The sequence below is a fragment of the Microtus oregoni genome, unplaced genomic scaffold, assembly GCF_018167655.1.
Source record: "Microtus oregoni isolate MIOR12 unplaced genomic scaffold, Mior012 000002F_ref0000024, whole genome shotgun sequence".
In the NCBI taxonomy this organism is placed as follows: Eukaryota; Metazoa; Chordata; class Mammalia; order Rodentia; family Cricetidae; genus Microtus; species Microtus oregoni.
The window spans coordinates 2,055,610-2,070,714 of NW_024543061.1; the positions used below are offsets into that span (position 1 = coordinate 2,055,610).

Sequence of the window (15,105 nt, forward strand, 5' to 3'; positions counted from 1 at the left end):
CACATTTGTAATCTACATCTAACCTGAACCAAAATGACTATAGCTTTAGTAACTGAGCTCACTGTGAGCTTAAAATATTTGAAGTTATAGCTGGGATTTTCCTTTCAACTGCAGGCAAGGATTTAGAGAGCTATTTATCCTTTACTATACAAACAAGCAGGAAAAAAAAAAGCTGAAAACCCTCTGTGCAGGTATGGTATGAGTGCTAAATTTAACAGTTGCGCTTACTTCTTTGACATCTAACACCGAAAGGCCTAGGACCGCCTGACCACAAGATCCTTTTGTCCCTTCTGCTCCTCGCGATAAGGTTGCATGGCCATGCCTCCCCTTTTATCAAGAAGCCCAGGCACAGTTCCCACTTGTCACTAAGGAGTGGCTTTCAGCAGGCTGTAAGGACGCGAAACTAATGAAACATGCTGAGTTCTCCCACTTTCAAGACTGGGTACACCCACCCCTCTTGGGACGAGCTGATCTCACCTGTCTGTGAAGGCAGGGACACCATTCTTCACGTGACAAAGTCTGTGAAGTGTTTTGTGGGCAGGGAAGTCTCTCACAGTGTCTCTTAAGAAGCACTGTCAGCTGTAGAGTTAGTCCAAATCAATCTTGAACAAAGAGAATACTGCTGGAGAAACCAGACCCAGGGTTGTCTCGGCCTGCCCTAGCTACCACGCCATCTATGATCTGCTGGAGCATGTGAAGGGACCTGACCCACAGACCCAAAGTTGCAGGATCTCCACAACACAGGATACCAGCAGGAAGTCCAGTAAGAGTCCTAGTGGGGACCCAACACTGAACATGTACTAGAGACCAGGGGACTCAAACCAGACCAACGATTCCTTGCAATGAATACTTGCAAGTAGAAATGTATGGACCAAGGAGTATACGGCATGACTTGCTGGGTCACACTGAAGTTTCCATGATGAGATTTTTAATTCCTTCCCTTTAAAAAAAAATTCTCATTTTATTTTCTTCATTTTTTTTTCTCTTGAATTTTATTTTGGGGGCAGTGCAGGGGTGAAGGGCAGATGAAAAGGGAGTGGGAATTAATGGGATCAAGAAACATGATGTGAAAAACACATAGAATAAACTTTTCAATAAATAAATTAAAAGATGAAAAAAAAGAAGCACTGTCACTTTCATGCATCCATTGTTGGCTGGTAATCCTGGTTTCTATAAGAAGTTGAACTGAGCAAGCCATGGGAAGCAAACCAGTTAGCAGCTCCCCTCCATGGCCACTGTATCAGCTCCTGTCTCTGGGATCCTTCTCTATTTGATTTCCTGTCCTAACTTACTTCAGGGCTGAACAGCAATGCTGAAGTTTAAGCCTAATGAACCATTCCCTCCCCAACTCGCTGTTTGGTCATGGTGTTTTTGTCACAGCAATAGAAACCTTAAAACATCATGCTACCAAACGAGAAACACAAACCCCTACCTTCCTTTCCTTCCACCCACCTTCTCTTCCTCCCTCTATCACTTCCCTCTCCCTCTTTCTTTCTACCTTCCCCTCTCTCCCTCCCTCATTAAGATCCCTTCCTTTAAGGGTGGATATGGGAGCAGGGAAGTATATATTCTAATTAAGGGAGCCATTTTAGGGATGTCAAGAGACTTGACTCTAGAGGGGCTCCCAGGTGTCCAGGGAGATGTCTCCAGTTAGTTCCTTGGACGGCTGAGGAGAGGGAACCTGAAATGGCCCTATCCTATAGCCATACTGATGAATATCTTGCATATCACCATAGAACCTTCATCTGGCGATGGATGGAGATAGAGACCCACACTGGAGCACTGGACTGAGCTTCCAAGGTCCAAATGAGGAGCAGAAGGAGGGAGAACATGAGCAAGGAAGTTAGGACCGCGAGGGGTGCACCCACCCACTGAGACAGTGGGGCTGATCTATTGGGAGCTCACCAAGGCCAGCTGGACTAGGTCTGAAAAAGCATGGGATAAAACCGGACTCTCTGAACATGGCGAACAATGAGGGCTGCTGAGAAGCCAAGGACAATGGCACTGGGTTTTGATCCTACTGCATGTACTGGCTTTGTGGAAGCCTAGCCTGTTTGGATGCTCACCTGGATGGAGGGAAGAGGACCTTGGCCTGCCCACAGGGCAGGGAAACCTAACTGCTCTTTGGACTGGAGACAGAGAGGGAAAGGAGTGGGGACAAGGGGAGAGGAGTGGGGGAGTGGGAGGGAAATGGGAGGCGGGGAGGAGGCAGAAATTTTTTTCAATAATAATAATAAAGTAAAAAAAAATCCCTTCCTTTATCCAAAAGAATTAATATGCTAAGTTTTCTTCAGTCCAGTCCAGGAGATTTTTCCCTTAACTTTTTAACGCTTATTAATCAGTCTGAGAAAGCAGAATTTGGGGTCTGCCGTTTGATGATTTCTGTAGTGTAAGCGTTTTATGAGTAAGGACTGATCCATATACCAGCAAGTAAGCTAGGCATTCTCAGGGCAGTTACTGCACAGCAAGGCTTAGCAGATCAATAACGACATACTGAACCTTTAGCCTATTGATCACAAGGTCGCTTTAAGCCTGCACAGGGACAAGCACAGGTATTATATTGGTCAATATCTTGCAAGAGATGAAATGCAGAGCTCATTGCCATTCAATGCTATTACCATTTGCTAGCTAGTTGACATCAGGTACGGATCTGGAAATTAATCCTTTACCACAAACATTCACTTACTGTGGCTGGGATCAGGTGATCTTTTAAACCACTGAAGCAAACAAACAAAGCAATGAAAGGAAACAGCATATCACTGTTCCGTTTTGCAAATGTTCAGCAGTGTCTGAACTATTTCTGTTTCTACAGGATCTAGCATGGCCGACATTAAATTGTGCTTTAAATAGAGATGTTTTTGTGTATGTTTGCTGAGTTACTGCCCTGCTATAAACTAAGTTGGCTTGTTCCTGTATCTTCGAAGCAAGGCATCTATGAAATCTGTTTTGTAGGACTGAGAACTACATTCACAGGGTCAATTTCTGCAGTTTGGAGCCTTTGCCTCTGGGGTCCCCACTCGATTCTCTGCTCTTATGGATACATTTTCTGGATTGTGCTGTTTTGTAGTCAAAGTCAGAGTTAGAGCTGCTGGTTTCTGAGTCTTGATTTAACTCACATTGTATCTGACAGTCTCCAGGAGGTCAACAATGTAATCATATAAATCAAACGTGAAACTGGAGGCTAGAAAATGTACCCAGACAGTATTTGGTAAAACAAGGGAAATTTTTCTGATTTATTTTGAACCCTGGTATCCTGACCATAATTAGGGACAAAAACACATATAATGATTTATAACAAGTATGCAGCATATCCACTTTGCTAATTCTTTAAAAAGTCTATTCTGTGGTCAACAGAATACAGACCACACATAAAGAGACACTGGGTAACCCCTGATCTGATCTTTTAGAGTTCCAGTACCTAAGAGTAAGTTTATCCCATGACTTGGGTTTTTAAAAGATTGCATGAATAAATGTGTGTATGTCATAGACTGTGATAACGTTAATTTGTCTAGTGTCTGTTAGGAAATGTTTCAGAGAACAGAGTATAGCTGAAGCCTATTTCAAGGCATGCTGGAAAAATTAACTCATATTTCATAAAGGGTCTCTACTTCAAAAATACCTTTAAAAACTTTCCTTTCAACTGGATTTTCAGTTACCCAAAACTCTTCTGCTTTTGGTTTATAGCAATAATGTGACAGTCCCCAATTTAACGCATTTTGTAAGCCTTCATTCATTTCTCAATGGCAAAATCCTAATCAAACACCATCACTCACAGATCTGAGCTGAAAAGCACAAATATTAACTCCTGAGCATTCAGTTATTGGTATCACTGATAAAAAAGATTTTAAGGACAAAATTCAAAATGGATTTCTTGTATGCCTTTATATTTTTCACTTTTAGATTTTGTATTACCTAAAATTGTAGAGATTGACTTTTAGTAACGATCCAACTGAGGCATATATATAAAATATATCGTTCCCTCAGTACAGGAAGGAGCGCAAAGATGCCAACTGTGTGCTGGTGTATGTGCCCGTGGGTATGCATGGTTCTCCAGGTGTGGCACAGAGGGAAGAAAATCTCAACAACATTTTTTCTTGGTTTCCTGATACTGTACAGCAAAATATTAAACTCTTTCATCGAGCCTAAGAAATTCCACCCTCGACTGCCAATGGGAAGTGTTTCGCAAAGGCAGAGGGACTTGAGCGTAACTGGGAAAAGGAATGTGACTTCATGGTTTCCCCTGGCTTTTCCTGGTGATAATTGTCTTTGTTTTCCCCTCTTCCCTTAGCTTCTCAGAGGTCCTTTACCACATTCATTGATCCATCCTGGAGGGTCACAGATCGCCGAACAAGTACAGAAACAGGAAAACTGGTTTCCTGAGCACACTGTAAACACAGAAACCTGTTTCCTCTGCACACACCAGATTGTCTAGACCCAGTTTCAGTACATTTGGTGCAGAAGTGGCTATCAGGAAGACTGGAAGGTCTTTGTCTCTCAATTCCACATGAAATTTTGTGCGTAAATCTACTGCCATGAAGGGACCGAAGTTGTTTGTCCTGCTTTCCAGTTTATGGGGAGGGGTCTTGGGGCTTACCAACACCCTGAGTTCAAGGACTGCACCTGAGGAGGAAAACTCCCCACTGACTCTGAACTCCACTTCAGCTCCTCAAAGTGAAGTACTGAGCCTTCAAGTGCTCTCTGCCACTCAGAATCCCTCCTCTAAGGCAGCTGCAGCTCCCGAGAGACCTTCGGAAGACACTCTACTGCTGTCAACACTGCCGACCTCTGAGACAAGCACCTCAGCTGAGGGGAGAAGCCAAACACCCACACCCCTAGAGAAGACAGGGGCAGTGATGGCACCACTGCCTCTTGCTCTCCAGAGCAAACCAGGCCAGGGAGCAGGGATGGTGGAGCTTGCTAATGCCACACTGAACTTCCTTCAAAGTTTTTCCAGAAAGCCCAATCAACAAGCTATCTCCCCCAAGTCGTCTGGAGACATGGGGAACAGGTCCCCAAGGGAAACGCACCTCAGCAGAAGTAGCAGCAGCAGAAGTCAAAGACCCAGCTATCAAAAATCCAGTTTTGAAACAACTAGAGGAAAGTAAGAAACATTTTCTTCTTGCTCTCTTTCTGACTGTGGTCTAGACATTGGAAAGCTAGTGGTCTGAAGCCTCTCATGCTCACAGAACTGCGCAAGCTTCATAGCATCATGTTGTGGTTGGTAGTGGTTTCAAAACGACAGTCGTGTCCTTTCGGAAGGGAGATGAGAAAAGGACAAAAGGCTAAAATCTCTTTTCCATTTGCTCAGAATCAGGGACACCCACATGCCACTGTGAAAGGGGAGAGTGGAAAGCCCACTTAAGAGACCTTAGCTATGTATGGCTCACAGAACAGTTGTCCAGAAAATCCCATTTCTGTTGTCAGAAATGTGATGAATCAGAAAGCAGGCTTTTCAGCTTGATTTAATGTGGCAGCAATCTGAATTGTGGGAGTCAAATAAAAGCAAGTATTAAGGGGTATTGTAAGAAAAGTTCCAAATGGGCCCAAAAACAAAACACAGAGAAAACATATGCCTAAGCAAGTGAATGTTTTATTCACATATGTTGTTGTCGTTTGTGTATTTAGAGGTATGAGCCAAGCTTGTTAATAATTTTACCCATAGTGAAGTAGTTTCAAGAGTCTAAATTAAGTTAGATGTTATAATACAATAAAACTTAACTTAAAAATGATAGTTTCCACCTGCTGGGTGAAAGCTGTTTTGAGCAAGCTGTTGACTGGATAACCCTGAGGAGCAAGAGGTAGAAAAGTTGAAGCCAATGCGCCTGAGAGTCCCAGTTCGTGTAAGTCAAGTCTACTTATAAAATTTCAAGGTCATAAAACTTCAAATGTAAGTATCATTTTAGCTAAAAATTCACTTGGAATTTGGAATAAACCAAATTAACTGTGAAACAAGTGTTACCAGCCATGTTTAATATGGGACGAGTGGAATTTTGATCCACAACAGCTAACACATATCCTACTTACTAAGAAGTTCCCTAGTAAATAATAATAATGACAAATGCTATCTACTGAGAATCTTCTAAATTGCTTTCATTTATCATTTCTATTTAGCATGTTTTGTTAGTTTTTGTAACCTAATTTTCTTGAATGAAAATAGAACTCTTTAACAGTCCTAGGAAATGATTTTGAGCTTTTCATATGTCTGTAATTGGAGAGTTTTGGTGATAGAATGGGGAGCCAATAAAGCATATGAAAAGACAAACTAAAGCACCACTTGTAGAAGAAGTATGTATCATTGCAGCACAATTAAAATTACTACTTAACTATTTTATATGTAAACATTAGACTTGACATTAGAGTTGACATTAGACTTTTAATTAATGGTACTTATTTTAGCTAAGGCCTTTCTCCTCAACACTTGGGAACACTTATTTTTTGATCATTGTTTATGAGTGTCCAGCATGTGCCTGAAACTCTTCCAGGCTTTAAACACACAAAGAATTTGAATGTCTTTCTACCTCTGTGAATATTTTCTACAAAAATAAGCATCACTATATCTACTGATTTTCCCAGTATCAACCTGTGTTTCAAGAAACCACATTTGAAATGCAACTAGCTGAACAGCACTTTACTGTATGGATTCCCCACTGAGAACAAACTTCAATTGTTTCTACAGTAAAGAAACATTTGGCTTACGAATTCTATTGTTCAGGGGCTTGGAGAATCTAGGCTTTTCTATCTACTCAGTCTAAGACATCCTACTCATTATTAGACCATCCAAATGACGGTGGTGTGAGAGAAAAGCAAGGTCTCTCTCTCTCTCTCTCTCTCTCTCTCTCTCTCTCTCTCTCCCCCTCTCCACAAAGATCCAAAGAATCAAGTTGAAAGAAGTTTTTCATATTTTGATTTGATTAACAGTAACTTATATGGCATCTGTGTGTGTTTGAACCAGTTAACCATTATATATAACAATATCTCCATAACAAAGGGAAGATTCTGTCATTGTGTCTTTTTGAAGAGGTTAAATAATTGACTTAAAGTCATTTACTTAGTAGATCTCAGAACAAAGAGATGGGCTGGGCTTTAGAGGCTTGGGGGCCCCTGGTGCTCTCCATTAGCAGAAGAGAGGCATCATCTCAAGTGAGAAGACAGAACAAGTGCCTCACTTTTCTGTTTGTGAATCTCAAGGGCTCTTGACTGCCTACAGAATATATTTCAGGTTTCTTGCCCAGTTACTCACACAACCTTGCATATAGCCTCCAATCTTATCTTCTACCACACCCTGCCAGCCAGACTTTTAGTTCTTTGGTCCATAGTATCCTGAACCTTCATTTCCTCTTTCTTTGTCCAGATAGCATGGCCTTTCCCTGTTTTCTATTGCTTTTACTCCTAATGGCAACCTTCTTGGACAGTTAGGTAGCCGCTCTAATGTCTGCTGTGGTTCTCAATCTTCAAAGAATTCTTTTTTTCTTTTTCACGTTTTTTTTTTGTTTGTTTGTTTGTTCATTTTACTTTTTTGAGACAAGGTCTCTCTGTGTATCCCTGGGTGTTCTAGAACTCACTCTGTAGACCAGGCTAGCCTTGAACTCACAGAAATCTGCCTGCCTCTGTCTCTAAATGCTGGGATTAAATACTGCCCGGCTCAGAGAAGGGTTCTCACAAAGAACTCAAGAACTCTTTGCACATAGGAACCTCCTTCCAGTGTTATTTAAATCTCTACTGTGCTCTGGCCTAGGTAAAATGGTATATATAGCAAAGCAGAAAAGAGAATGTGAAATAGGGGTTCATATGTAAGTAGAGCTATTCCCAAGAAATACTTCTCAGTGAAAATAAACTTTGGGTGATCTTGGATAAGCACATCATACCTTTATCACTCTGTCATGCTTGGAATTTAATAATAATTCTTAATAAAAGTGACTACTTGTGTGGATGATAGGTTCCTTTCTGCAAGATTCATCTGGATTATTTTTGTCTGACTTGGTTCCCTTTTAGCCCTCTGGAGTGGGGCGGGGGGCTGTAGCTATGAGAGATCTGTGGTTTCCTGTCGGGCAGAAGGGGTGTTTCTAAATGACTGAGCACATTGAAATAGGCACATAAAGATGAAATTAGTACTAGAACATTTATATGTAGGACAGACATTTGCTGGACACCCAATGTATCCTCAACATGGTGATGGCAAAACTCGATGACCAAAATTTCCCACACCCTGCACCCTCATGAGACCCAAGTCACAGGGTGACAGGTGTGAGTAGGAAAGGTAGTCTGTAGTGACTAAGTGCTTGTGCCAAATGTAGCATATGTGTGAATGCAGCTGGGGAGAGTGAATGGGGGTAAATGGACTACCCATTCTGAATGGCTCCGTAAGCCTTGGCTAAGAATAAGAGACAGAATGAGGTGTGGTACAATCCAGCCACCTGCTTAATTTATCCATACTCATACCTACTACACACAAGGATCCAGTGGCTGTCATCTCGGTGAGCTAAGCTGCTTCTGTAAATGGAGGCCTCAGTAGATCCTCTACACTTGCCTCTCTCTACAAACATTATCTCATCTATCAGCAAGTCTCTTCTGCCTCTAGTGGTTTCCAAGTCACTCTGCCTCTCTCCATCTTGTACTAACCCTGCCCTTGTCAGTCACCAGTCTCCATTCCTGGCTTCCATCAGTACTCCACTTCTGCGCCCCGCCCTCCATACAGTGAGAGTTCACGTAAACAAGAAAGTCCGGCTAGCGTTCTTCATTGGACATAAAGGTTCTCTTCCTGATGACTGAAATGAGTATCTCAAGCACTGACGTGAAAAGAGGATTGTGTCATACTCTCTTAGAATTTGTTTATCGTCACACACTTTTGCAAACCTAAAATGAAAAATAAATGAAATTGGCTTAAATAAGGATTTGGAAATAGTTACTGGCTGGTCCACTGTACTTTTCAAAATATATTCTGAGTTCTCAAAGAGGTGTTTCTCAGAATCAGGGGATTTGCAGTCTCACCATCTCTCTTCACACACGACATCCGCTTTGAGTCCTCTAGGCACCGATGCTTGTGGACTACAACAGGTAACATCCATCTTTCCAGAATTTCATAGGTTTGGGGGGATTGTTATTTTCCCTGAGTATTCCTTCTTCGGTGTCTAGAATGAGGGGGTCCTTTTCCTCTTCCTACTTTAGTGTGATGTCACCTCTTCAAGAGACCGTCTCTGACAGCCTGACCTCATCCCTCTAGTGCACTGCTCCTTTCTCATCACTCCCAAGTTTCCCTTAGCACATTCACCTGTGTCTGAACTCACACCCATAGTTTCCCTTAGCACATTCACCTGTGCCTGAACTCACACCCATAGTTTCCCTTAGCACATTCACCTGTGTCTGAACTCACAACCATAGTTTCCCTTAGCACATTCACCTGTGTCTGAACTCACACCCATAGTTTCCCTTAGCACACTCACCTGTGTCTGAACATCACACCTGTAGTTTCCCTTAGCACACTCACCTGTGTCTGCAGACAGCTGTTGTGCACATTTTGTTTTTCGTGGAAGCAAGGGCTTTACCTATGTTACTGGTAATTCTATTCGCTGCCTGGAACAAAGAAAGAGCTCAGGGAAGCTGGGGAGTGATGGATTGCTGCACGGTTTGGGGGTCAGAGGGGAAATCAAAATTCAGAGATAGAAATTTGGAAAACGTTAGTGAAGACAAGTATTTCAGGTCATGGATGTGGATGGTCCTGGAAAGGGAGTCTGGAATTAAGAATTAAGAAAAGGGTTGGAGCTTTTTAGGGAGTATAAGCTGGCCTTCAACTTGCTATGTTACCCAGACTGACTTTGAACTCCTGATTCTCAGCTCTGACATGCCCAGTGCTGGATGGGCGGGTGTGTGTCACCACAGCTGATGTAACTGTGTTTGATGGCCTAATAGTTACAGGTGTCTGCACTGGAGGTTTTAAATGAATGGCCATGGAAAGGAGAAGAGAAATGAGTGATCAACATACAGCAAGAGAAAAAAAGTAATTCAAAAATACTATTGAAAAGGAGTAAAGCAAGAACTGAGAATACCACAATTTCAGTCATGTGGATACATAGTTTAAGTGAGCTCCTTGCTCCAGCCTGAGTGACCTGGAATGTGAGGGATTGTGAAAAAACAGATGACAATCATGGGGAGGGGGTGATTAGAAATTAAATCTTGTCCAGACAAGTCTCTATTTTCTCTGATGTCCTAAGTCCACACAGTATTTGAAAAGTTACAGTTAAGACTGAGGACATTGAAATGCCAGAAACATCACGTCAGAGAGGAAAGTTCTCATCTTGTTGACAAACATGTACTTCCGTTATGTCACTGCCAGAGCAAACAATAGAGTGTTTCCTGCACTTTAATTTCTCCCATTAATCATAGACTTCTATTACTCTTCTATTTCTTGTCATGGTTGCTATAAACATATACATCTAAAGTGCTTGAATTTGACAAGTGCTTGTTCAGATCAAGTAATTAAGTGAGAAACTTCTGTGTTCCCACACCTTTTATCTTTATAATTATACAGCTATAAGTGAAAAATATACTATTTAAGGAGACATGCTGAAAGAGTCAGTTGACAGGAAGGACCAGCAGGTTAAGCAGAAAAGCAGACATCATACATCTAACCTGCTTTGTCTGCTACTGGTCAAAGTCTGACCCCTGCTGGACCAGAAGTCATCTGCACTACTCTGCTGAGATCACAGCCTGAGAACTAGAATTGAAGAAAAATAAAATTTGGTAAATTCTTGAACAAGATAATATCACAGTTTGACCACAAGAATATGTGTGTGTCACTTGTCTGTAATTTTGTGAGCCCCATTTTAATAGTACTTTATTATTGATTTTAAAAATAGAAAATAAGTTCCACCCAAAAAACAAACTCCAGCTATATCAAGGAATGGGGACAATGTAGCTAGCTCTCTTCTCACATCCTATCACAAATACTGCACATAGCAACTACCATCACACATAGCAATGGTATCACATCAAGAATATCCTACACAGTAACTGTGACCCTGAAGGCTGTGTGCCGTTATCGTCTGTCACTGATAATGTGATTGCACTCACCATTCTACCATTCTGTCCCACTCCAGAGAGCAAGTAATGGTGCTAACCATGTTGAAAATGTGGGTGTCAAAGAGGTGTTCCTTTTGCTTGTTTGTTTTTGCACTAGGTTTCCGCCTCGCCCCTAAAATGTCCCCCAATTTCAATTGTTTCTCCCAGTAAATTTTCCCTCTCCTTCAAGTTGATCCCCTTTATTCCCAACCCCATGTGCCCCCAATCCATCCACAAAATCTATTCTATTTTCCCTTCTCAGGGAGATTCATGCATCCCTTCCTTAGACTTCCTTGTTACTTAGACTCTCTGGGTCTGTGGACCATGGGATTACGTTTTATTTTACAGCTAATATCCACTTATACATGAGTCCATGCCACATTTTATTTTCTGAATTTGGGTTACCTCACTTGTTGCGGAATATTACCTTAACTAGGCAAAGATTGTTTCATTTATGTATGCTGTGGAATATTGCTTTAACTGTGTACAGACGAGTTGCAATTGCTTGTATTGCCTTTGTTAATGATGTAAAGACGGACGTTTGTTTATGCTGCATTTTAATTATGTAAAGATGTGTTATATTTGTTTATATTAATTATGTAAAGATGTGTTGTATTTGTTTATATTAATTATGTAAAGATGTGTTATATTTGTTTATATTAATTATGTAAAGATGTGTTGTATTTGTTTATATTAATTATGTAAAGATGTGTTATATTTGTTTATATTAATTATGTAAAGATGTGTTATATTTGTTTCTCTTTGCCTGCCTAAGGCACCTAGTAGGTCTACTAAAGAGCTGAATGGCCGGTAACTATGCAGGGAAAGAACAGGTGTGACTGGCAGGCAAAAAGAAAAAGTAGGAGGAAAAATCTAGGCTCAAGAGAGAAGGAGGAGGAGAGAGCGAAGAAGAAAGAGAAGGACATTCCTGGGACCAGTCAGGCAGCCACCAGTCAGATAGTTGGAGTAGAACATACAGAAGAAAAGAAAGGTGAAAAGCCCTGCCTGAAAGCAAACATAGGTAAAGAGAAACAGGTTATGTTATAAGAGCTACCAAAACGGGTGTAAGATAAGGCTGAGCATTCATAATAAATAATAAGTCTCCATGTCATGAGTTGAGAGCTGGTTGGTGGCTCAAAAGAAAGCCTGGTGCCCTTACTTGGGAAGATTTCTTTTAAGCTCCATCCATTTGCCTGTTGATTTCACGATGTCATTGTTTTTAACATCTGAGTAATACTTCACGGAGCAAATGTACCATATTTTCTTTATCCATTCTTCGGTTAAAGAACTTCTAGGTTGTTTCCAGTTTCAAGCTATTATGAATAAAGCTGATATGAACATAGTTGAGCACATGACCTTGTGAGAGGATAGACCACTCTTTGGATATATTCCTAGGAGTGCTATAGTTGAGTCTTGCGGTAGCTCTATTCTCCATTTTCTGAGAATCCATTATTTTGATCTCCAAAGTGGCCGTACAAGTTCACACTCACACCAGCAGTGGAGGCGTGTTCCTCTTGCTCCGAATTCTTGACAGCACTTGTATTTTTGACCTTAGTCATTCTGATAGGCATAAGATGGAATCTTAAAATCATTTTGATTTTCATTTCCCTGATGGCTAAGAACGTTGAGCATTTCTTCAAATGTTTAATGGCCATTTGACTTTCCTCGCTTGAGAATTCTGTTTAGATCTGAACCCCATTTTTTATTTGTATTATAAAGTTTATTGGTGTTTAGTTTCTTGAGTTCTTTGTGTGTTTTGAATATTAGCCCTCTTTCAGATGTGGAGGTGGAGATCTTTTCCCCTTCTGCGGGTAGCTGTTTTTGTCTTACTGACAGCGTCTTTTCACTTACAGAAGCTTTTCAGTTTCATGAAGCCCCCCATCTCTTAGTTGTCAATCTATCTCAGTGCTGTGCTAGGAGTGTTCTGTCCAGGAAGTTGTCTCCTATCGATGCATTCAAGGCTCTCCCACACTGTCTTTTCAGTCAGGTTCTTTGTATCTGGATTTATGTTGGGATCTTTGATTTACTTGGACGTGAGTAATAGATAAGAATCTATTTGCATTTGTCTACATGCCTACATCCGGTTAGACCAGCACTTTTTGTTGAAGATGCTTTCTTTTTTCCACTGCATATTTCTAGCTTCCTTATTAAAAAATCAAGTATTCAGAGGTGTGTAGATGTACATCTGGGTCTTTTATTTGATTCCATTAATCAACATGTCAGTTTTTATGCCAAACCATGTGGTTCAATTTTTTTACCTTATATCTTATTATATATCTCCCTAAGTAATAGACAGAGGTCTAAGTCTTTGATCTCAGTACAAATACTAAAATTAAATATAAGAACAGTTCAGGATTTTTCTAAGCCTAACAAAATGTAGGCTCTGATTATTTTCATCATATATTGTCTCTTCAAATAGGTACAATTATCAAACACTGTTCATTTTCTTTTCTGTATTTAAGCAAAGGTCTTTGAAAATGATTTTGACCAAAATTGAATTTTTCTACCAATAATTGTTGTTCACTCAGGAACTGGTGTGCGTATGTACATACCAAGTTATCTCCAACAGTGATACTGGACACTCACAGCTCTTACACACCAAATAGCAGAGGATCCTGTGGCTGGTCCAATGGACTCTGTTCCCAAAGGTATGCAATATTTTCTGAAAATAGATGTTTTCCATGTAAACCTAAAATACATAGGAATAGCCATTCCAGGCACTGTATGGCTAAGCAGACAGAGAGTCTCTATATTAGATTAGATAGATTGCCTTTAGTAAATGAAGATGTGATTACTAATAATACCTGTGCTGTGTATTTGCTTTGAGAATCATGTGAGCTAAAACACTCATGTACTCAGCTTACTGCCTAGTACCCTGAGAATGCTTAGGGGGTGTTAATCTTCTTGTTTCATAGTCACTGTTGTATTATTAACCTAGTCAACAAGCCTGGACTGAGGCTCTTATGAAAGGCATAGTAGATAACATCAAAGATTTATTAACATTTTTTAGATAAAAGTCCATATATAATATGACTTGTATTAAAAATATAGAAAATCGTTACCTGTGATTGTGCATGTAAAGCAGCTCTTCTTTTATATGTCGTAATGACCATACTTAGATGGATATATTATTTCTATATTATATTAGTAACCATGTTGTTCATGACACATATTTCTGTATGGCTATAAGAATTAATAGATAAGCATTTCTAAAAGTTATCTTTTTGAGATATCAGAGTAAGTAAAGGTCTGTGAAAATGATATTGACAAAAATATTTTGTCTAAATATGAATTTTTTCCAATAATGGTTGTTCCTTCATTTATAAATAAATGAATATATTATATATTATGTATAGATTATATTAGTAACCATACTGTTTATTACATATATGGATATATTTTATTATGTATACATCATATTAGTGACCATGTTGTTCATTGTACATATGAGTATATTATAATGGATGTCCATACACACATATACCATTGTCATAAGAAAAGACTGAGCTCTTCATAAATTCTCTGAATCCACATAGTAACCATGCTTGACTAGAGATGTTCACAAAGAAACTGATAAAACAAAAGAGACAAAGAAAGAGAGAGAGAGAGAGAGAGAGAGAGAGAGAGAGAGGAAGAAATTGTAGCACTGCTACTCAAGCCCTGAATCTAAGGTACACAATTATCATACAAATAACCCAGGCAATGAATCTGATACATCAGCAGTCTGGAACAATGCACAGGAAGGACACATAATATCCAGGTGTTTCTGAGTCTCTTGAGGACTGAAATTCATGGTCCAGAGAGCTGAGTACATCGCAGGGATTTGAGAAAGCTAAGCTGTGGCCCTGCTTTCAACTGTCTTTCTCTTTGTGACAATTTTCTTGTCAAGGAAGGCACAAAGAACACGTTGTTAATTCTTGAGTAATGAAAACATTACTATGGTAATCCTTATCATATTGTTCTTCTGGGTTCAAGGTGAGATCCTCTCCTGCTCTTTACTCTTTTCTAAACCCAGCTACTTTATCCTTATTCCTATCTCTTCTCTTTGTG

General features: G+C 40.2%; 1 protein-coding gene across 1 annotated transcript in view; it reads left to right on the top strand.

Annotated features, from left to right (window-relative positions):
* The first annotated feature begins 4,467 nt into the window (after positions 1 to 4,467).
* Mmrn1 (multimerin 1) overlaps positions 4,468 to 15,105 on the top strand; it is a 43,726-nt gene continuing 33,088 nt past the window's right edge. Inside the window, exons 1-2 of the mRNA XM_041637516.1 lie at positions 4,468 to 5,101; positions 13,584 to 13,703. Of these exons, the coding sequence (XP_041493450.1) occupies positions 4,533 to 5,101; positions 13,584 to 13,703 (689 nt within the window). The 5' untranslated portion in view covers positions 4,468 to 4,532. The remainder of the gene's footprint in view (positions 5,102 to 13,583; positions 13,704 to 15,105) is intronic.